This window comes from Salminus brasiliensis, chromosome 9 (genome assembly GCF_030463535.1).
Source record: "Salminus brasiliensis chromosome 9, fSalBra1.hap2, whole genome shotgun sequence".
Classification (NCBI taxonomy): domain Eukaryota; kingdom Metazoa; phylum Chordata; class Actinopteri; order Characiformes; family Bryconidae; genus Salminus; species Salminus brasiliensis.
This window is the reverse complement of record NC_132886.1, coordinates 5,218,325-5,241,670: the sequence shown is the minus strand read 5'-3', so window position 1 is coordinate 5,241,670 and position 23,346 is coordinate 5,218,325. Positions and strand designations below refer to the sequence as shown.

Below are 23,346 nucleotides of genomic sequence, written 5' to 3'. Positions count from 1 at the left end.
ATGAAACACAGTTCTACTAGTTACTAGATACTACTAGTTCATTTGTATTACTATACTTACTACATAAAGCATATTTGGGAAAAATACTTGAACTTTAAGTATACGTTTTTGTAAGGGACGGCATCACTCAGAGAATCCTCTGAAGTACCTGTATTTTGAAGAGTGTGGTGTGTGGGGACACACAGACTAGCAGAGCACCTGTACAAGCAATAACATGGAGGAGCACCAGATCTGTAAACACTGTTACTGAGCTTTGTTCTTAATCTGCAGTTCAGGAAACTTTCATTATTACTGGAATATATACAACAGAGCTACATAACCAGGATACCAAAAAGGAACTGTGTCCCGCTATAGGGACAGTAAACAAGTAAATCATTAGATTACACCTACTTCTAGAAACAGTACAGATTACTAACAGGATTACAGCACAGCCCTGGTGAAAAAAGTAGACCCAAGTATACTCCATTAAATCTCCATTAAACTACAGTGCATTAAAGTGAACTTGTAGCCACACTAATGATCAGTGCACTTAAAGAGTGCTGTAAAGTTTGTTCCTATTAAACTTTTATTACAGAAATAGACAAATTCTTTAATTAAGAACTTTAATTGTGTTAAGTGTTGTCTTAACTGTACTAGACTGGAACTATTAGATATACTTAAGCTGATTTTAAACATTTGACTGTGTATTTAAACCTGTATTTTACATCAAACTAAAGTGAAGTTAAAACTAATTTAATATGCATTACAATACACTACTATTATACACTGAGTGTATCAAAAATGCACTAAAATATACATTAAATACATTTACATAAAGAAACATGCAGCCACACTCAGCAGCACTGAGGCCAGGCAGATTCAACACTACGCAGATTGCAAGGTAGTCTGGGGAGAGTCACTTCACACTGATGTCACTCCCACACAGACACCCAGTATCTTTAATATTCTGCAGTGTAATCACTTTTTACATTTTGAAATGGTGTATAATATTGTACATATATGTTTATGGTGTACATATTTATATTTATATATAAACACTAATGACTTTTCCTCACCTCTACAACATCATAAGAAGACGATATTAAAAAAGTTATTAAAAAAAACTAATTTGATGGTCTGATTTACAGACTGTAAAGACTGATCTACTGCTGAATGTCTGATCTCTCTCTCTCTCTCTCTCTCTCTGTAGTCTCTCCACAGTCATGAGTTCAGCACTGCATGGTCTCCTGCTTTTCTCAGGTCAGTGGAGTTCATGATCATCTGTAAAACTCTCTGCTGCTTCATTACTGTACTGCCATGCTGATGAGAGCTTTAACCCCGACAGCTCTGTGGACTCTCTCCTTGTGTGGGACTCGTCAGTTTCATGTGGTGAAAGAGGGAAAGAACTGGACTGAAGCTCAGAAATACTGCAGAGAGAATTTCACTGATCTGGCCACCATTGAAAACCAGGAGGAAATGGACACTGTAAATGCTACTCTTAATGGGACAACAGGAATTTTCTGGATAGGACTGAGACAGAAACCTGGAGAGACCACCAGAGCAAGCAGTTTTGAACATTTAGAAATTAGAAGGAAACTGATGAAAAGAACTGAGTGCAGTGATTTAAACTGTTCACAGATCACGTGTTAATGTGTCTCTAGAGCTGGATCTGGTCAGATGGGAGTAACTTCTCATACAGTGACTGGATGACTGGAGAGCCGTGATATCTGTGTTGGGTTCTGGAGTGGAAATGGATACAGATGGAATGATGCAGGCTGCCATTGGCTTGATTCATTTGTCTGCTATGGTGAGTAATATAATCAGAATCAGAATCAGAATCAGAATCTCTTTATTTCACCAAGTATGTTACCCATACAAGGAATTTGTCTTGGTGAGAGCAACACGCATGACAAGTAACAAAGAAACACAGAACACAGTCTTAAACTAAAGGAAAATGACACTAAACAATAAATAGGGTAGGGGATAAATTAAAAAAAGTAGAAAGTACTAAAGGTAATAAAGGTAATAAAGAGCTGAAAAATATATTTACAGAAAAGAAAAGGACATCTGTACAGGTGTATTATAAGGTAATAATACAGTAAATCTGTTACAGCTCCAGTTCATTCACTTCTACTGTTTGTGTGGAGAAGTTACACTTCAGAAGTCAGCGCTTTAATGAAGGAACATCTGAATAATACATTCTACAATTACAATTCTATAGTTAATTCTACATTATTTTCACACTGCAGATAAAACTGACATTGAGTACTGTGACACTAAACCCAGATTGCTGGATAATTGACCAGAGAGAGAGAGAGAGAGAGAGAATAAGTAAGATATAAAAAGATGTGTGTGTGTGTGTGTGTGAGAGAGAGAGAGAGAGAGTTTTAGCTGGACTTTATTCACAGTATCAGGTCAAACAAACCATCATATGTATAAAAACAGGCTTCCTCACTTTAACATGTCAGCAAACACCAAACTCTCAGCCGTGATTTTACACAGAGCTCCTCCATCGGCCCACACTCTCAAACCCGTCATGATTCCTCATGGTGTTAGAAAACCTAAAATCAAGCTTTATCCTTTCCTTTAGCAACCTTTTAAAAAGCAAACCATCTCCACAATCCTGGAGGAGTCCAGCCCTTTCCTTCTGCTAAAATAACTGCCATCTTGACCCATCCCGAAATAGTTTAGGGTTTTACTGTTTAGTGTTTTACTGTTTTAAGTCTTACTGTTTAGAGTTTTTACTGTTTATGGTGTCTTTCAACAATTGATCTTGCTCTATTCAGGGTAGGTAGGCACTCTCTTCCACGTACATTGATTCAGTGCGGTGCTGGCCATCACTGGCATTTCTTAGCCGATGCATCGGCAGCAGTTTGAAAAAAAGTGTTGACTGGCTGCGCTTGTGTCTGAGGAGGCATGTGCTGGTCTTCAACCTCACTCGTGTCGGGAGCATTGCATGTGATGGAGGAGAGTATGTATGAGTTGGGTAACTGGCAATTCAAATTAGGGAGGAAATGGGTAAAAATCTGAAAAATGTAAATAAATAAATTTACAGCTACTACTGCTACTACTACTACTAAAAATAATAATAATGATAATAATAATAATGATAAGGAATACTATTACTAAAATATTTTAACTAGTTAAATTATTTAGCAAGCGGATGGGTATGAATTTGCCCCAGTACAAGTAGTAGAAACACTCCAGATATATTACTTTATTTGTTAGTGACTTTAAACAGAAAACAAAAAAGACTATAAGGAAAGATGGAGGACATTTGTGTTTGATGGTCCCAGGTGAAGTGTTGATCCTTTGAGCAAAAGCAACAGTTAAGGAGTGGGGTTAAGAAGTTACTTAGTGTTCAGACTAATGGTGGATTGAAGCCACATTTAAAAGATAAAGGAAACATAGGGTTGTACTTGAATGGGTCAGCTCTTCTTATAGTGTAAAAGTAGATACAGTGAATCCTAATTGATAAAACCTCTGTTTTCTTTCACATCAAGACTCTGCACTCATCCTGATTAAAGAGAACAAGACATGGTGGAAAGCTCTGAGATACTGCAGAGAGAATCATGTGGATCTGGTCTCTGTTCACACTGAGGGAATCCAGCAATGGGTGGAGAATTCTACTAAAACTGCCTCCACTGCTAATGTGTGGGTGGGTCTGCGTCACATCTGTACTCAGGGATTTTGGTTCTGGGTGAGTGGGTCGACTATCTGCTACCAGAACTGGGCTCCAGGGAATGGGACTGGAGTGGAAGACTGCAGTGGAGGAGAAAGATCAGGAGCAGTGCAGTCTGGAAGTAAGCAGTGGGTCAGTCTGCCAGAGACTCAGACCCTCAACTTCATCTGCACTGCCTCTCAGGGTGAGACCAGGACTCTTCTAATTTCCTGTTGGACAGATGTGCGTTTATAAACGGAACAAGTTCTTAATCTCGCTTTTTTCTTTACAGATCTCTGGGAAAGGATTCAGGCCCCACACTAATGTAACTGGATCTGCTCACTGTACCTCACATTAGTGCAGACTTCCATTTCACTACTGTCTCATCAAGCTTTTGCTGTTAGGTTTCTCTAATTATTGTGGTGTTTGGCCTTAATTCTGTAATACACTCAACAAATTATTTTCAGTTTAGAAGTCTAGCCTCCAACAAAGTCCTTAAATTCCTTTACAGACTGCTCTCACCCAGCATTCTCTCTCTTATAGAGCCTCTTTTCTCTGGAAGGTGGTTCAGACAGTTTAAAGGTCAGAATATAGTCATACAGTACACTGAATTCACCACGTTTTACACTCTCTACAGTTTCTGAAGCAGAATTCATGTGTGACTGAAAGCTTTACATTTCACCCTAGACCAAGAATGTATCCAGTTTGGACTGTCTAGATGAAGTATATAAGAAAGGTCTGTTGTATATTTGATAAAAGAGCTTCAAGACTGCTTCAGGAAATTGTCTGCATGTGCATATGAACATCCAGACAGGGGATGCTTTCACCTATTTTATCTCTTATTCAGGGATTTTCTGTCACAGGAACCTCCATCAGACACTAGGCAGAAATGCACTTTATGAACAAAGTTATTGGGACACCTGTTTATTTAGTGTTTCTTCTGAGATCAAGGGTATTAAAAAGTTTATCCTGCTTTTGTATGGTTAACTGTTTGTACTGTCCAGGGAAGGCTTCCTATTTTGAAGCATTGCCACAAGAGTGTCCAACTTGTCCTAAAAATTGGCTGGATCACAATCCTTGATACTTGGTATTTAAATTTTGTGAATTTTTGCTCATATATATTATCTTTAATTTTTTCCTAAAAGTAGTCAAAGACAACACTACACCAACAACCAAACTACAGGCAAATGTCCTGATCAGGGTTGTTTTTATATGTTAGGGGAACACTGTATAGGGTCTTTTTTGCACATGTGCATTAATTTAATTCTGTAAACGTTCTCGTAAATTAACAGCTTTACTAGTTTTAATTCGCAAACTGAAGACCCACCTTTTCCGAGAGTACTTGGACGAATAGAGTACTATGGTCGCCTTATTTTATTGTGTTTAGTAGTGTCTAAGCTTAGAGGTTTCTTTTGAATTATTAGTCTATTCTAACTAGCTAAGGTTTTTTCTTGGGTAAAAATAGCAAAGCACTTTGTAAGTCGCTCTGGATAAGAGCATCTGCTAAATGCCATAAATGTAAATGTAAATCCTCTCTGTAGTTGCATGCACCACACATTACAGTATTCACACTGACTAGCAGAGCACCTGTACAAGCATTATAAGGTAAGAAGCACCTCTTCAAAATCTGTAAACATTGTTATTTGTTCCTAATCTGCAATTTAGGAAACTTTTTTTCAACCACCTTAAACAGAATTATTTGAACAAATAAACTCATGAAACAGGCCTGGACAGAAATGATGGTCCCCTTAACTTAACATTTTGTTGCACAACCTTTTGAGGCAATCACTGAGACTTCTGCACCTCTCTGAAGTTTGAAGGGTGCCTTTTCCAGACGGCATGTTTCAGCTCCTTCCAACGATGCTCAGTAGGATTTAGGTCAGAGCTCATAGAAGGCCACTTCAGAATAGTCCAATGTTTTCTTGGGTGTTTTTAGCTGTGTTTTTTGGGTCATTATTCTGTTGCAAGACCCATGACCTGTGACTGAGGCCAAACTTTCTGATACTGGCACATTTCTCTCTAAAATTCCTTGATAGTCTTGAGATTTCATTGTACCTTGCACAGATTTAAGACACTCTGCCAGATGCAGCAAAGCAGCCCCAGAACATAACAGAGCCTCATCCATGTTTCACAGTAGGGACAGTGTTCTTTTTTTGATATGCTTCTGGTGGGCCTATTCTCTGGTCACAGAAGGTTGACAGAAGGTCACATGGGCTGTTTATGGGGTTAAAGTCTTTTTTTGGCCAAGATGATGAATGCTAATGATACACAGTATGCAGAGTACAGCTGCAGACTGACCTTTCTGTTTTTTTTTCTATTAAGTTTGTTCGCAGGAAAGACCAAAGAACTGGTGGTGGATTTCCGCAGGTGAAGACCCCCTCCATCAGTGAACATCCAGGGTATGAACATCGAGAGTGTGGACTCTTATAAATACCTGGGTGTTCATCTGAACAACAAAATGGACTGGTCAGTCAACACTACTGCACTCTTCAAGAAAGGCCAAAGCAGACTCTACTTCCTACTGAGGAGACTGGGGTCCTTTGCAGTGCAGGGAGCAGAGGAGTGCAGAGGATGACAGCCAAGCTGGCATCCATGCTGGAGAACAGCTCCCACCCCATGCATGAGACTCTGGCAGCACTGGGCAGCTCCTTAATGACAGGCTGCTTCACCCCAAGTGTGTGAAGGAGCGGTATCGCAGGTCCTTCCTTCCTGCTGCCGTCAGACTCCACAACCAGCACTGCTCCCAGCGGACCACATACACACACACTTAAACTACACACACATGTTCAAGCAAAAGAGATCCCTCAATGTAACAATACTATGTGCAATCCCCCCCTCCCACATGTGCAATTAAGAGCAATAACCTGTAAATAATATTGTTATTGCTTTTTTAATTCATATTTATATTGTGTATATAGTGCAAATTATTTATCTACATTTTTGTAACTGAGTGTCTTGCTATCCCTTTGTGCTGTGACACTGAGAATTTCCCCATTGCGGGACTAATAAAGGATTATTGTCATGCTGGCTAAGCTAGACATGGACGGGTGAACACTCGCAGGGACGGTGCGATGCATGATAACGTTTTATTCAAATTAACAAGGGGAAAACACAAGAGTGCAGCAATAACAGAGAGGGATAAACAAGACAAACGTGACAAACTAATGTGGGCAAAACCTGAAGGCCACCTGAGGCTGGTAGGCAGCCAGTGAGCAAAGCGAGGCTGGGCCACCCTAACGGAGGGGGGAAGCCAGATACAGGAACCCAAACCGCGCTCGTCAGGCGCTGATAAACTTCCGTGACTACAGTGCAAAGGGAACCGGATGCTGAATCTCACTGGCGACCAACCAGTGAACCAGACAGCGAACTCCTTCTGAACGTGAAACAGCTCCGATAGAACATACACTACCGAAACCCGTAGACTCTCCTAGAAGTCTCATGAACGTGAGGCCAACATAACGCTTGGCGTCGCAAGAGTAATTCTCGGCCCAGACCTTAGCGTTTGCTCCCCTTTTGTACCCCAGCTCTCAGATGACCCACATCAGAACATGCATGGCGCAGTCTGTAACCGGGTGTCAACATAAAAGTCCTTGAACATGAAGCCTGTGGTCCACGGCTCGGGACCGCCCTCGGGGTGGGCGCGGCGACGCGGACCTGACAATTATCTTATCTTATCTTATCTTATCTTATCTTATTTCCAGGCACAGACCTGACATTTTAGTAACAGGAAAAGAGGACAGAGGACAAATGCAAATTAAAAGCAGGAAGGATGTGAGTGAGGTGTGAATGTTTCAATAGATATTATGCTATTCAAAGCAGGGAGCTTTGTGGACATTATCATTATGGTCATCAGCATGCAGGTGTGAAAGAGGCAGGGCCTTGCCCAGTTCAACTGAGTGTAAATTCCTGAAATCCAGTATTGGGACACCGGAACACAGAGCCTTTCTGAGTATCCTTACTTTCACACTAGGATGTGGCAAGTTGCTAATGTCACACCAAGTTGTCTTGTCCCTTGTGGGTGTATTTGAGGCTATTTATGTTGTCCCATGTGTTCACTGTTCAACTACTGTAAATAATAATAATAATAATAATAATAAAAATAATAATAATAATAATAAATGTATGTCTGAAGTCTTTAGAAGGATGCAGCGGACTGAGATTACTAAAAGAAGCATCATTATGTAGCAGATGTATTTTAAATTAACAGCTTCAGAATCATTCTGTATGAGGAGTACAAATAATTTTATTTTGGTGAAACTAATATTTCTAATATTCCCAATTTCCTAATTTAAATGAATAATTTAATAGAGGTGTTCACAAATATTTGTACATATGGCAGTGTAGCAACGACTGAAAATGCAAGATGTAAAAAAGACAGTAGTGCAGAACAAACCTCAAGAAAAGGGTGGGCAATGAAGAGTACAAGAGTATTGTCATGGAGTCATATCTCCATTTCTTATCATGATAAATGGGTGATGATAAATGGACCTTATTCATTAATTAAATCTTCTACGTTCTTCCATTAAAAGTTACAAGTTGTCAGTTTGGAAATACAAGGTTTCTGCAGGTAAACATGACGATATACACCAAGTTCTGTCATACTAAGATATATATGTACAGTATGCAGATTTAAGAGAATTGAGTGGAAACGGTGTGTTCCAACAGGTTAAAGAGTATTTGTGCACTGATCACAGTAAAGGAAAGTAGGAGAGGCTCCTATATAAAAGGATTATTGTATGATATATACATTGGTTATATACAGTGGCAATATACAGTGGTTATATACAGTAGTTATGTACAGTGGTTATATACAATGGTTATGTACAGTGGTTATTTACAGTGGTTATTTACAGTGGCTATATATAGTGGTTATATACAGTGGTTATTTACAGTGGCTATATGAAGTGGTTATACTCAATGGCTATGCACAGTGGTTATACACAGTGGTTATACCCTGATTATATACAGTGGTTATACTCAGTCGCTATGTACAGTGGCTATACACAGGGGCTATGTACAGTGGATATTTATAGAGGTTATGTACAGTGATTATACACCATGGTTACGTATTATCTGTATATTGATTGACAATACTTTATTAAAATGGTACTCCGGAACAAACAGTCAGAGAAACATTTGCATTGTTCTCCGGAACATAATGTAAATGAGCTTTATGAAAAGTACATGAATAAATGAACAAAGAGCTGCTCTGACACCTCTGTTATCATACACAGCATTGACACAACATTGCTTGCAGAGGACATGACAGAGCAATCTTTTCAGCAACAACTGTTAACAGGTAGGAAACACATTTAATAACACTGAAGAATTCATAATAATTGTTTTAGGATTTGTTGTCCACATTTAACAGACAATAATTTCACTGTATCTCTCTGTCTGTAGAAAAAAAAGACTAATTCTAACTTAAACAGGTTGTAAGAAATCTATTGTAAAAGGTTGGTAAAATACAGGTCCACAGTTCTTCTCTTTATCGCATTAAACTACTACTTTTAGCTGATATGTTTTTACAGTAGCACATAAACATACACCTAATGTCTGTGACATTTTACAACAAAAACAAATAACCAAAAAAGACAGAGACACACCTTTTAAGAGGGTCAGTGAACCTCAAACCCCAAGGTACTTTTGAGCTCTGTCAGTGCCAGAAATGAATAATAAGATAGGTATCTATTGATGTTTATTAATATTATATATATATATATATATATATATATATATATATATATATATATATATATATATAGGCTAACAAAAGCTGTTGTGACTGTGGGTGTTTTTGTGCATTGTGTCCAGCACACCTGACGCAACTAATGACATCCTTGATTTGCCACCTGGTTTTCAGATTTCGGTTTCAGATTCAGTGGTTTAAAACCTGCCCTATGTCAGGGGTGCTGGAGCCTAAACGCATTAAATACCTGAACTGGCTAGGAGTTTGGACCACCAACTGCCAGTATTAGCTTCCTCTTTCTTTGAACTTCCAATTCCAATTCCACATCTCTAGGAATCTTTTGCAGTATTTCTCTAGTTTGTGCATGGCAGCAATCTCTTCCCTGAACTTTTTGTTCAGTTCTCTGGGTCAAAACTCCTGGCCAGTTCAGGTATTTGATGCGTTTTGTCTCCAGCGCACCTGACGCAACTAATGACATCCTTGATTTGCCACCAGGATATTCAGAGTCAGTTAAAACCTGAGCTATGTGGTGTTGGACTTACACTGCGAGGGTTGCTGGTTTGAACTTTCCTCACACAATGCACAAAACACATCAAATACCTGAACTGGCCAGCTTTGACCATGTTTTGAGAGGAAACTATTACTGTAAATTGGTGGTCCAAAAGCACAAGAACTGCTCAGAACCACATTAGTAAACCACACAGTTTTTTGGGATTGTGTTCTGTGGAGCGGTGACACAAACCTTTTTGGGCCTATGCATTAGCAGTATTTCTGCAGGTGGAAGAATGAAGCATATACTGAAAATAACACCCTGCCTATAGTGAAGCATAGTGGCTCTGTGAGGTGCTGGGGTTCTGTTGTTTCCTCTGGCACTGGAATCCTTCTTTGTGTGGAGGGCAAGATGGATTCAGTTAAGTATTAGAAAATCCTATTAGAAAATGTCATGCCTTCTGTGCGGAAGCTGAAATTTGGGCATCACTTAACATTCCAACAGGACAATTAGCCCAAGCATACCTTAAGGTCCACCAGAGTAAATTTATTTTTTATGGACACTGTGTCATCAGTCAGAATAAAATATGTCCATGTATTCATGTATAGACTACTCTATTCTGATTGAGGCCATTCCGAATACAATTCCTATCCGATTGAACGTTGAACGTTTTACACTCTCCGCATGTGCAAGGCAACTGCAATAGGTGGTGTTATGGTACATGTCCACTGCACACCACATGGAATTCTTAGTCTGCTTCAAGCAGTAAGACACTAGCAAAAAAAAAAATTACAGATGCTGTGTCAGGCTTCCACTCAAAATTCCTTCACTGGTATGACTGGTACTGGTACATCTTCTCCCATGAATCCTTACCGTACACTTTCATCCAGTGGTGACATGATAATTTCCTCTAGCTATTCACAGGAACACATTTTACTTTATTTTATTTCCTGGAACTGTAACAGTGATCAGATAAGATGCTTGGTATTTGTTTTCAGTGAATGAATGAAACATAAACAACCTCAATTTAAAAAGTTAAAGTTATCCTGCCTGTATCTGATCAGGGGGGTTTTGTGGGGAGTTTATAATGGGTTATAAAGGGTGAAAAGATGTGTTAGTGTCATTCGGAAATTTTGCTTTCACTCAAAATCTACAAATTCCTTCACTCATAGAACTGGCGCTGGTATGACCAGAGATGTCAAGTAACAAAGTACAAATACTTTCTTACCTTACTTTCTATTTTCGTACCGTAGAAATTACTAAAGTAATTCTTTTTCAGCTGACTTTTTACTTCTACTCCTTACATTTTAACTAACTATCTGTACTTTCTACTCCTTGCATTTTAAAAATCAGATCAAAAATCAAATGACAGGACGCAAATGTTAACCCATATATCCAGACGATATGCATTTATGGTACACCTAGTCATCATCAGATCATACTACATTTGCATGCATGTTAACCAATGTAATATTTAATGCAAGAAAATTCTGACCATGCTCTTCACGTTTTCGACTTTTACCAGTCATCAAAACTTTTGATTTATACTCACTGGGGCAGTTACATTAGGAACAGAACCTGACCAGATGACCAGTCTTACCTTAAAATAAAGTTTATTTAAGTTTTTTACTCTTTTTTAAACTAAAACTGTGGCCCTTGACTCCAGTCCTGTTGACCTCCCTGCACTGAACAGTATCAACTAATCTTGTCCTCTACACACCTGATCCTGCAGTGAGAAGCTTGTTAATGAGCTGATTAGATGGATTAGGTGTGTTGGGGCAGGTGCTGAGGTAGGCAAAAGATGTTTGGGACACTTCAGCTCTCAGTGTGCACTGTCACTTTACATCACTGCGATAAGTAGGCTGGGATTTCTAAATAGAAAAAACTGAAGTGTTAATATGATGTCAGCATTTGCTTCTACATCCTAAAGGATGGATTTTTACAGCTTCAAACATGTCTCTTTAAAACAATGTAGACAAAATTGTTGTTACCCCTCGGATAATGAAAGAAAAACCCACTGTCACAGAAATAACTTGAATCTGAAAAAAGTAATAATAAATGAAAAATCTATGAAAATGAACAAATGAAAATCCGACATTGATATTGAACCCTGCTTCACCAGAATTATTTTAAAATGTAAACTCATTAAACAGGCCTGGACAAAAATGAGGGTACCCCTGAAAATAATGTGACCAAAGGGACATGATAAATCAAGGTGTGTCCACTACTTAGCATCACAGGTGTCTAAAACCTTTTAATCGGTCAGTGGGCCTATATATAGGGCTACAGGTAGTCCCTGTGCTGTTTGGTGACATGGTGTGTACCACACTCAACATGGACCAGAGGAAGCGAATGAAAGAGAAAATGATAGACAAGCATGTTAAAGGTAAAGCTTATAAGACCATCTTCAAGCAGCTTGATGTTCCTGTGACTACAGTTGCACATATTATTCAGAAATGTAAGATCCATGGGACTGTAGCCGCAGGAGGAGAATTGATGACAAATCAAAGATACAGATAATATAAATGGAAACAAAAGAGTTTCTGGGAGAATGTCCTATAGACAGATGAGAAAAAAAAGACTTTTTGCCAAAGCACATCAGCTCTATGTTCACAGAAAAGTTAAGCATATCAAGAAAAGAACACTATCCCTACTGTAAAACATGGAGGAGGCTCTGTTATGTTCTGGGGCTTCTTTGCTACATCTGGCACAGGGTGTCTTGAATCTGTGCAGGATACAATAAAATCTCAAGACTATCTCAAGGGATTCTAGAGAAATATGTGCTGCCCAGTGTCAGAAAGCTTGGTCTCAGTCGCAGGTCATGGGTCTTGCAACAGGATAATGACCCAAAACACACAGCTAAAAACACCCAAGAATGGCTAAGAGGAAAACATTGGACTATTCTGAAATGGCCTTCTATGAGCCCTGACCTAAATCCTATTGAACATCTTTGGAAGGAGCTGAAACATGCTGTCTGGAAAAAAGGCACCCTTCAAACCTGAGACAACTGGAGCAGTTTGCTCATGAGGAGTGGGCCAAAATACCTGCTGAGAGGTACAGAAGTCTCATTGACAGTTACAGGAATGGTTTAATAGCAGTGATTGCCTCAATGGGTAGTGCAACAAAATATTAAGTTACCGTTAAGGGTACCATCATTTCTGTCCAGGCCTGTTTTATGACTTTATTATTTTTTTATAATTCTGTTAAAGCATGGTTGAAAAGCAATGTCTGTCTTGCATTGGTTAATTTTCATTGCTTTTTAATTTATTATTACTTTCATTAGATTCACAATGTGACCATTGTGGGTTTTTCTTTCATTAACAGTGGGGTACCAACAATTTTGTACATGTGTATACATACAATTATTGGTTAAATATGCCTCCTAAAATGCGAGAGAGAATGAAAGGAAGATGATTGTCAATTTGGCAATTGACTGTAGCTTAAAAAGTGACCTAATGCAAATATACAGTCACATGTATGGTGTACACAATATCTGAAAACATATACAGTGCTGCCAAAAAGTATTTAGTAAGCCACTGATTGTGCAAGTTCTTCTACTTAGAAAGATGAGAGAGTTCTGTAATTTTCATCATAGGTACACTTCAACTATGAGAGACAAAATGAGGGAAAAAAATCCAGGAAATCACATTGTAGGATTTTTAAAGAACATATTTGTAAATTATGGTGGGAAATATGTATTTGGTCACCCACAAACAAGCAAGATTTCTGGCTCTCACAGACCTTGAACTTTTCTGTAAGAAGCTCTTCTGTCCTCCACTTGTTACCTGTATTAATGGCACCTGTTTGACCTCGTTATCTGTAAAAAACACACTTGTCCACAGCCTCAAACAGTCAGACTTAAACTTAACCATGACCAAGACCAAAGAGCTGTCGAAGGACACCAGGAAAAAAATTGTAGACCTGCACCAGGCTGGGAAGAGTGAATCTACAGTAGGCAAGCAGGTTGGTGTGAATACATCAACTGTGGAAGCAATTGTAAGAAGTTGAAAGACCATTGATAATCTCCCTCGATCTGGGGCCCCATGCAAGATCTTATCCCATGGGGTCAAAATGATCATGAGAATGGTGAACAAAAATCCCAGAACTACACAGAGGGACCTGATGAATCACCTGCAGAGAGCTGGGACCAAGGTAACAAAGGCTGCTATCAGTAACACACTACGCAGAGAGGGACTCATCCTGCAGTGCCAGGCGTGTCCCCCTGCTTAAGCCAATAGTGTCCAGGCCCGTCTGATGTTTGCCAGAGAGCATAGGCATGATCCAGAAGAGGATTGGGAGAATATCATGTGGCCAGATGAAACCAAAATAGAACTTTTTGATAAAAACTCGACTCGTTGTGTTTGGAAGAAGACGAATGCTGAGCTGCAGCCCAAGAACATCATACCTACTGTGAAGCATGGGGGTGGAAACATCCTGCTTTGGGACATTTTTCCTGTGAAGGGGACATAACGACTGATCCGTGTTAAGGGAAGAATGAACAGGGTCATGTATCGTGAGATTTTAAGCCAAAACCTGTTTCTATCAGTGAGAGCACTGAAGATAGAACGTGGCTGGGTCTTCCAGCATGACAATGATCCCAAACACACCGCTTGGGCAACGAAGCAGTGGCTCTGTAAAAAGCATTTCAAGATCCTGGAGTAGCCTAGCCAGTCTCCAGACCTCAACCCCATAGAAAGTTTGTGGAGGGAGTTGAAAGTCAGTGTTGCCCAGTGACAGCCCCAAAACATCACTGCTCTAGAGGAGATCTGCATGGAGGAATTGGCCAAAATACCAGCTACAGTGTGTGCAAACCTGGTGAAGACTTACATGAAATGTTTGACCTCTGTCATTGCCAACAAAGGTTATGTTACAAAGTATTGAGCTGAACTTTTGTTATTGACCAAATACATATTTCCCACCATAATTTACAATCTACAATCTTTAAAAATCCTACAATGTGATTTCCCGTATTTTTTTCTTGCTCATTTTGTCTCTCGGGGTTGAATGAAAATTACAGACTTCTTCTCTCATTTTTTAAGTAAAACTTCCACAATTAGTGGCTGACTGAATACTTTTTTGCCCCACTGTATTATGGACTATTTATGTGAAATAAACATTTGATACAGTGTGTAAATACACACATCACTGTAACACACATTCACAGAGCACCTGCTTCTAAACACTAATGACTCACTCACCTCTACAACAGTGTCATAAGAAGATGACATTAAAAAATACCTAATTTGATGATCTAATGTATGGACTGTTAAGACTTCTCTGGTTCTGTTTCCTGCTCTCCACAGTCATGAGTTCAGCACTGCATGGTCTCCTGCTTTTCTCAGGTCAGTGAAGTTCATGATCATCTGTAAAACTCTCTGCTGGTTCATTACTGTACTGCCATGCTGATTAGAGCTTTAACCCCTACAGCTCTGTGGACTCTCTCCTTGTGTGGGACTCCTCAGTTTCATGTGGTGAAAGAGGGAAAAAACTGGACTGAAGCTCAGAAATACTGCAGAGAGAATTTCACTGATTTGGTCAGCATTGAGAACCAGGAGGAAATGGACGCTGTAAAAGCTGCTCTCAACGGGACAACAGGCAATTACTGGATAGGACTGAAACAGAAAGTCGTAAGCAAAACTCAGCAGTAGTAGATGTTGTTGACTGTTTTTAGCTGGCTGTGTGAGTGAAATATGTATTACATACTTCATAAAAATAATAGACTATATTATTTTTATATATAATGTTTTATTTATTTCAAGATGACTTACCCTGGATAAAGCTTAGGCTTTGGTTAGAGTGAAAAATACTCAGTCCTGATTGCAACATTTATGTGCATTAGTTAATGTTAACATTCATTCCTGATGGCCGACATGCGCTTGAATGATGGCTGAAAATGTGTTGTTAAAGTAGTGGTTGAGTGGTGGGTCAGTTCTGACAGTGTTGGTTTAAAGGTGGATGAGATCCTGCTTTCTCACATCTGTGACAGCTATAGTATTAAATACTGGCTCTTTGAGCTTCCTGTTTCCTGTACCAACAGGTATTCCCCTAACTAGCAGTCTGGAGATGATGTCCTGCACTCCAGTATCAACGTCAGCCTTTAATATTAGGAGGATGATTTTATTTATTTGTTTGATGATGAGAACTAAGAGCAGTGATTTAAACTGTTCACTGATCAGGTGTTAATGTGTCTCTAGAGCTGGAGCTGGTCAGATGGGAGTAACTTCTCATACAGTGACTGGAACACTAGTGAGCCAAACAACCCTGTGGGTGATAACTGTGTGCAGCTATATAGTGAATATGGATACAAATGGGCTGATGCGGGCTGCCATTGGCCAGGTCCATTTGTCTGCTATGGTGAGTATTATGAGGTGAATACTGTACATCTATTACAGCTCCAATTCATTCACTGGACACATTTCTTTACTGTTGTCCAGTGAAACCATGTATCTCTGTTTTTGTCCATTTTTAGTTTTCTCCATTGTTTAAACCCTGTAGCTGCACTCTACACTATACAAAACATCTGAATAAATAGACCAATAGAAATGCTCTAAATTACTTGAAGTAACCTTGTACCTTTACATTGACGTTCATTCAAAGCTAAGATAATTGTCTTCTCTGTAAAGTCATCGTTTTGGAGATACATGTTTTTCATTGGATGGCAATGACTTGTACAAACCTGATAATGCAATAGAATTACCATGTTTTACTTTAGTATGTAAAATAGATATATTATACACAATCAGTGTGTTTTTATCTGTCTGTAGTAGATTGTATATTCATGATATATTAACATTACTATGGGGAATTGCTTCTTGTTCTTATTCTGTAGTTCCTATTTACCTTTAGTGTTCTGTAAAAAGTGTTAAAGGGTGAAGTGCAGTGGATTGTGTTTATACATTTGCTTCATTCATACAAGTAAAAACTCCACACTTACCGATTACAAACCTGAACCAGAAACCCCACAAACAAGAATCAACTGAAGGAGGCTGCTGTAAAGGCTCCCCAAGCAACTCAAGGGAGTAAACTTGATGTCCATGTCCATTGACTGCAGAAAATACTTCCAAGTATTAAAAAACAACCAATATATTTCAATTAGTTTGATTGACCAATTATGTTTAAGCCTGAACATGGAGCGACTGTGTAACAAAATAAATAAATGATGCAACATTTTTGTTAAACCCCTAAAGGTTTGTGCACTCTCTCCTCATGTGGGTCCCGTCAGTTTCATGTGGTGAAAGAAGGAAAGAACTGGACTGAAGCTCAGAAATTCTGCAGAGAGAATTTCACTGATCTGGCCACCATTGAGAGTCAGGAGGAAATGAATGCTGTAAATGCTACTCTCAATGGGACAGCAGGACATTTATGGATAGGACTGAAACAGAAAGTCAGCGCTGTAAGCAACTGTATATTTGGAACTTTATTTTAATCCTTTTGTATATACAATTTTGTTCACAGACTTATGACACGTGCTCCTAATTGAACGGTATTTGCTAAAGTAAATATTTTAATCCATCTAATCAGCTCAATAAAACCACAGTACAATGAAAAAAACATTAATGAACCTCAATTTTATGTAAAGGTTCTTTACACTTTAACCATCTTATATATAAACCTCTTTTATAAACATGGTTCTTCATGGAACCGAAAAATGGTTCTTCTATGGCATTGCTCAAAGAACCCTTTTAGGTGCCATATATAGCATTTATTTAGTATCATTGTATTTAGTATTTAAGTTTGTTGTAGAAATAGTATGTGGCTTGTGTTGAGGAGAACAATGCTCAGATGTCCTTTAACCTACTTACAACTCTGTTATTTCACCTTAAAATAAAACATGCCAATTTTTCCCACATATTCTAGCATAGTTTTAACATTGCAGCAAAAACAATTACTTACTAAATAGTGCTGCTGTCCCCTTTTGCTGTATCCTCTCAGCATGATGTGCTGTTAGCAAGCTGAAGAGCTTGTAGCCGGGTTAGGTTTTAGCCTTGCCCCCATACTCTCTTCCCTGGGGTTTGGCTTTCTCAAGTCTTACCGGTAAAAAAACCCCAATGAGTTTAGCTTTAGTTAGACTCATTGGGTCAGCGAGAGTGTCCAGTTTGTTGTCGAGGGAGCATATATTCAAAGAGATGGTAGCTAGCTCAACCTTTTAGTCTAGCATGGATTCTTGTTTTTTCCTCTGACCTTAGCTTTGCTGCTCACTGAGTCTGAGCTCTTCTTCTACAGACACTGGCACAGGAAAAGCTACGGTTTCAAGGTCTGGATCATGTAGTAACTCAATTCAGACCAGCTGCCCACCCTATCTGCAAACCAGGGAGGAAGCATAGAGCAGGGCAGGGACAACCAAGGCAACTGAGCAGTGTTCAGAAGGGACCACCACAGGCCGAGCTTGGGTGAAACAACAGGACAGGAAGGGATAATAACCAGGAGGTAAACAAAAACACAAAGCAGTGTTCAGACACTTCAGACTGGCAAGAGAGAATAAACCAGACAGGGTACAGGGAATGTAAACTAGAGTTAAGGGGAGCTGGAAAGTGTAACCGAGGTACTAGGTTCAAAGCCAAAAGAGGATACAAGGAGCAAGGTAAGAGACAAGGCAGGATCTTGAACACACAATCCAGCATGCTTTCCCTTGAGCAGACCATGGACCACACTGCCACAGAGGCTGTAACAGAGTTCATTCACAGCACTTAGCAGAGAAAGGCAAGGGCATATAAAGCCACAGTCACAGGTGTTGTACATTTCATAAACGAGGGGAAGTCGACCGCTGCACGCTTGCATGGCCGACTTCCAGAATCATGGCTCTGGAATTGTTTTTCAGTGCTGTTTTGGTTCTGGAGGTTTTTCTTTTGCAAGATAAGCTAAATACAATTTAAAAGGCAACTTTAAGATTGTGAGGGTGATTTTATTTTGTATGATGATGAGAACTGAGAGCAGTGATTTAAACTGTTAACTGGTCAGGTGTTAATGTGTCTCTAGAGCTGGATCTGGTCAGATAAGAGTAACTTCTCATACAGTGACTGGTACACTGGAGAGCCGAACAACCCTGTGGGCGACATCTGTGTGCAATTAAACAGTACAGCTGGATACAAATGGATTGATGCAGGCTGCCATTGGCAAGATCCATTTGTCTGCTATGAAGGTGTGTAATATAAAGTGATAAATGCAGTAAATCTGTAACAGCAGCAGTTTATTTACTTTTACTGTTTGAAGTTACACTGACATTTAAATAACTCCTTCTACATGTTTTTTTACACTGCAGATAACTTACTATAATCAGTTGTGTTCCTTCTTCAGATTAACACAGATTTGTTTTTGTTTTCAAGAAAGTGAACATTTAACCCCTGAACGCTCCAAAGCTTATTACACGCTAAGGCATATTTCTTATTTTAACACATAGGCTGTTTAAGAGTTTAATCTGACATTTTTATCTGGGGTATTAAATTCAAATGTGTTTGACAATGGTCAAAATGTTTCAAAATCAGATGAGCTGGACAGGTTTAAATCCTATTAGGATTACTGTGTATTAGGTGTAATAAGGAAAAAAAAAAAGATCCAAGTTGAACTCATCTCCTTAAGTATTCCTATGGCATCTGTGAATTTTAATGATATTTGGACAAGTATGTTTTAATGTACTTTTTTAAAATAAAAAATATATAATTAAATTTTGGCCCTTTCATTTGATTGCTAAGATGTTTATAGTAATCCTAGAATTCCCATTATTTCAGTTGCTCTCTTGGTGGCTGTAATGGACTACCATTTTCTGATAAATAACTTTGAGACAATGCTTATCATCATCATTATTATTATTATTATCATTATTATTATTATTATTATTATTATTATTATTATTATTATTTTTAATTCCTTTATGTTTCCTCTGTCCAGCTCCTAAAGTTTTCAGCAGGTGCATTGAAGCAGCTATGACCCCACTAAGATGTACAGGTCTCAGAATTTCTGATATCTCACCACACTTCCGTCCTTCCAATAAGCACGTAGAAGCAGATGCTAATGAATGTCGTAGCAGGGAGATGAAGTGTGCTATATTGGAAAGGCAGAGATTCCTTGTCACAGATTGGACAGATATGGTGTCATTGGTGCATCCTTTATTAGTAAACCAGGTTATACTCACTGTGTTTTCTCTCTGTTCAAGAGATCCCACTCATCCTGATTAAAGAGAAGAAGACGTGGTGGGAAGCTCTTAGATACTGCAGAGAGAAGCATGTGGACCTGGTCTCTGTTCACACTGAGGAAATCCAGCACTGGGTGGAGTTTGTTACTAAAAATGTCTCCACTGCTAATGTATGGGTGGGTCTGCGTCACACCTGTGCTCAGGGGTTGTGGTTCTGGGTCAGCGGATCAACAATCTGCTACCAGAACTGGGCTCCAGGGAACGGGACTGGAGTGGAAGACTGCAGTGGAGGAGAAAGATCAGGAGCGGTTCAGTCTGGAAGTAAGCAGTGGGTCAGTCTGCCAGAGACCCAGAGCCTCAACTTCATCTGCACTGCCTCTCATGGTGAGGACAAGGCTTCTGTGTTTTCCAATAGCAAAGATTCATAATCATGCACTGAAAACTTTCATAATCTTCGTTTTTCTTTTTCAGAGTGCTAGGAAAAGGACGTTCACTCTACCAGAAAAAGTCTTTCAATTACTTTTAAAAACATCCTAAAATATTTGATATTTACATTGATTTCATTATAACTGAGCTGTGTGTGGGAGTGTGCCTTTACTTAGCCCTGTGATGGTCTTAAAGAGGTTGTTTTAGCTTTATAAGGGTTTATCATTGACATATTTCAGCTGCTTATTTCCCTTTTCTTAGCCTCAACATTTGGTAATTTGGTAGTTTGGGAAGTTTGTTTAGCCTACTGGACAAGCAGATGTCAGGCAACAGGCAGGCAGGTACAACACAGGCAAATTCATAATCCACATCAGAAAACAAGGCAGAGTGTCAAAACCAGAATAAACAACAAAGCACCACAAGCATGTCAGTGATGGGTAGTATAACAGTGACTTCAACAACAACAACAAAAACCTTATCTGCCCTTGCACATTGGAGCACAAGACCTGTGCATGAGCTTCCCACTGAGGCCAACAGAGGGAGACATTACAACAGCTTAATAAATACTGTGACTCTGAAAATCTTGTCCTAACAATCAGCTGCCGAACATTTCAATAACTGATACCCACAGCAGGAGAAGACCATACGATAGCAAAGCGTAAACAGGAAGAGTGGATGTAAAGTTGAAGTCTGGGAGAGAAAGATGGAATGTGTTGGATTCCATCACCAGCTCCCCTGATTTAACATCATTAAGCATGGATGAGAACTCTTAATAACAATGTGAGAACTCCCTTGAGGAGAGCTTTGGAGATGTTTTAATCAACAAAGCGATGAAAAACACCTTTTTGTAGGAACTTTATTTGTATTTATTCTCATATTAGTATAAGGAGCTTTAATTTGCATATTCAGAAATGCCTAAAACCTTTGTTTGTGTATTAGTGTAGTCCTGTTCACATCTGGCATTAACATGTCTTACAATAAGAAGGGCCAGAACTGATAATTCAAACACTGAAGACACATATGACCACTCACCATTTGTATTGTGAATGCAGATGTGTCTTTTTGCAACCTTGACAGTAATAAAGTACCATGCAACACATGCAAGACATTTTGGAAACTATCCCCTATTTGAGTTAAGGGATCGAGGCGAATGAATAAAGGTGACTCTTTTGGCTTTTACACCAACGAAACAAGATGCCACATCTCCATTTGGGTTGTGGAAATTAGGAAAGACCTTCAGGGCCAACCTGGCTATCAACGAGGCTGTTTTGCAGAAATGTTGTGAGCCATCATTTATCAGTTAATTCCCACCACCGGCCCCACAGGCTGAACTGAAAAACATGAACCAGAAACAAGACTGAGGTGAAAACATGAACTTGACCATGAAAACCAGAAACCAAACAAAGACCACAACAACTTAACTTGTGCGGGGTCTAGGTGTCTGTGGCTTGAGTCCACTGTGGCCCACCCCAGGACCGATGATGGTCAGTGCCTCAGGCAGGCGCAATCTTAGGGTTCTACAACTGACACGTAATCGTCGCGTGGGTCAACGTGGAGGGCGTCATCTTGGTAGGGACGGGGGCGGCAAGCACCACCTTCGCTAGACCTTGGACAGCCGGTACCGCTCGCCTTGGGTCAGTCACGGGTACCACCGCCTGACCAGACCTTGAAACTGGGGCAGCTGGCACTGCTTGCCTGATAAGAGGCACAGATGCCACTGCCGAGACATGAACAGCAGCAGGCGAGGCCGCCGACGTGGCTTGAGACGTGCATTGAAACAAGAACACCTCGCAAAGCTCCGGATTGCCAGAATACGTATCTGGTATGTCCATGGGATACGGACTAGTGACGTGGCAGGGAAAAACTACTGGCTTCGTGAGCCCTTGGATGTCACCCACTAGTTGGGTGACTTGCTGCCGTTGGTCCGCCAGTTGGTGCATCAGGCGACCAACGGTCTCAGATACACTCTGCGGCCGAGTGTGGCCGAGAATTCTGTCAGGAGCGGCTAGGTCAGAGAGAGAGGGTGAACGCTCGCAGGGGATGGACCAAAGAGAGAATACTTTAATAGCAACAGAACTGGGGTAAACAAGAAAAACGCAGCAATACGGGGGATATTGAAATAACCAAAACAAACATGTGACAACTGAACTCGGGCAAAACAAAGGTGCACACCTGAGGCTGGTGAGATACAAGGTCTAGGCTAGCGTGCCAGGAACGAGCCAGAACAATAACACTAACCAAAACCTACAGGCCGTGCCTGGGTAAAGAAGAGAAATACAAAAGACCACGCTAGTCAGGCACTTCTGAACTTACTTGACTCGAGAGTTGAGGGAACAGCTGCCGAACCTAAATGACAGAACAGATACAGTTACAGGGCTCGCTACCATGAGTACTTTATGTAAATACAGTTTGTTGCTTGAGCTCAAGACCGTGACTACGCTTCATGAGTGAAGCTAAGTGAGTTAGGCTCACTCTAGTGAATCAGCACCAAAAGGTTCCTACAGTCCTTTCTGTGGGTTACGTGAGTCAGCTCGGTTCAGCGGGTTCACAGGATTCACTAAGCTCATACGGTTTGCTTCTACTCTCTGAGGCCATTGATGAGCCCAACAGATTCGAAATGCTCAACTGATCCACAAGGTCCACTTCAATTAAGTGAGTCCGTCGATGAGTCCGACAGATTCCATATGTCCAAAAGGTTCACTAGATTAAATACTCAGGACTGGTAGCTAGCGCTAGTCCTCCTTAAATGTACCCACCACAGGTGGAACGTATTAATCAAACGGTGAAGACACACAGATGAAGCAAACATAAACATGAAGCATGACCTGAACATAACTGTCAACATAAAAGTCTGTGTCAACATAAGAGTAATTGGAAACATGACATGACTGTGACTGTGAAACACAAAAAGTCCTCATTTTTGCATGCTGGCTGCGGCAACGCGGGCATGACAGGTACCAACAATTTTGTCC

At 39.9% G+C, this 23,346-nt stretch overlaps 1 protein-coding gene across 1 annotated transcript; it reads left to right on the top strand.

Annotated features, from left to right (window-relative positions):
* Positions 1–1,202: 1,202 nt before the first annotated feature.
* Positions 1,203–20,526, top strand: LOC140562213 (macrophage mannose receptor 1-like). Its single transcript, XM_072687668.1, has 12 exons — positions 1,203–1,239; positions 1,325–1,519; positions 1,639–1,686; positions 3,477–3,845; positions 8,898–8,939; positions 15,123–15,161; positions 15,247–15,446; positions 16,014–16,173; positions 17,007–17,146; positions 18,796–18,958; positions 19,970–20,332; positions 20,420–20,526. Exons 1-12 carry the CDS (start codon positions 1,203–1,205, stop codon positions 20,425–20,427), a joined length of 1,764 nt encoding a protein of 587 aa, XP_072543769.1. The 3' UTR covers positions 20,428–20,526.
* The last annotated feature ends 2,820 nt before the right edge of the window (positions 20,527–23,346 follow it).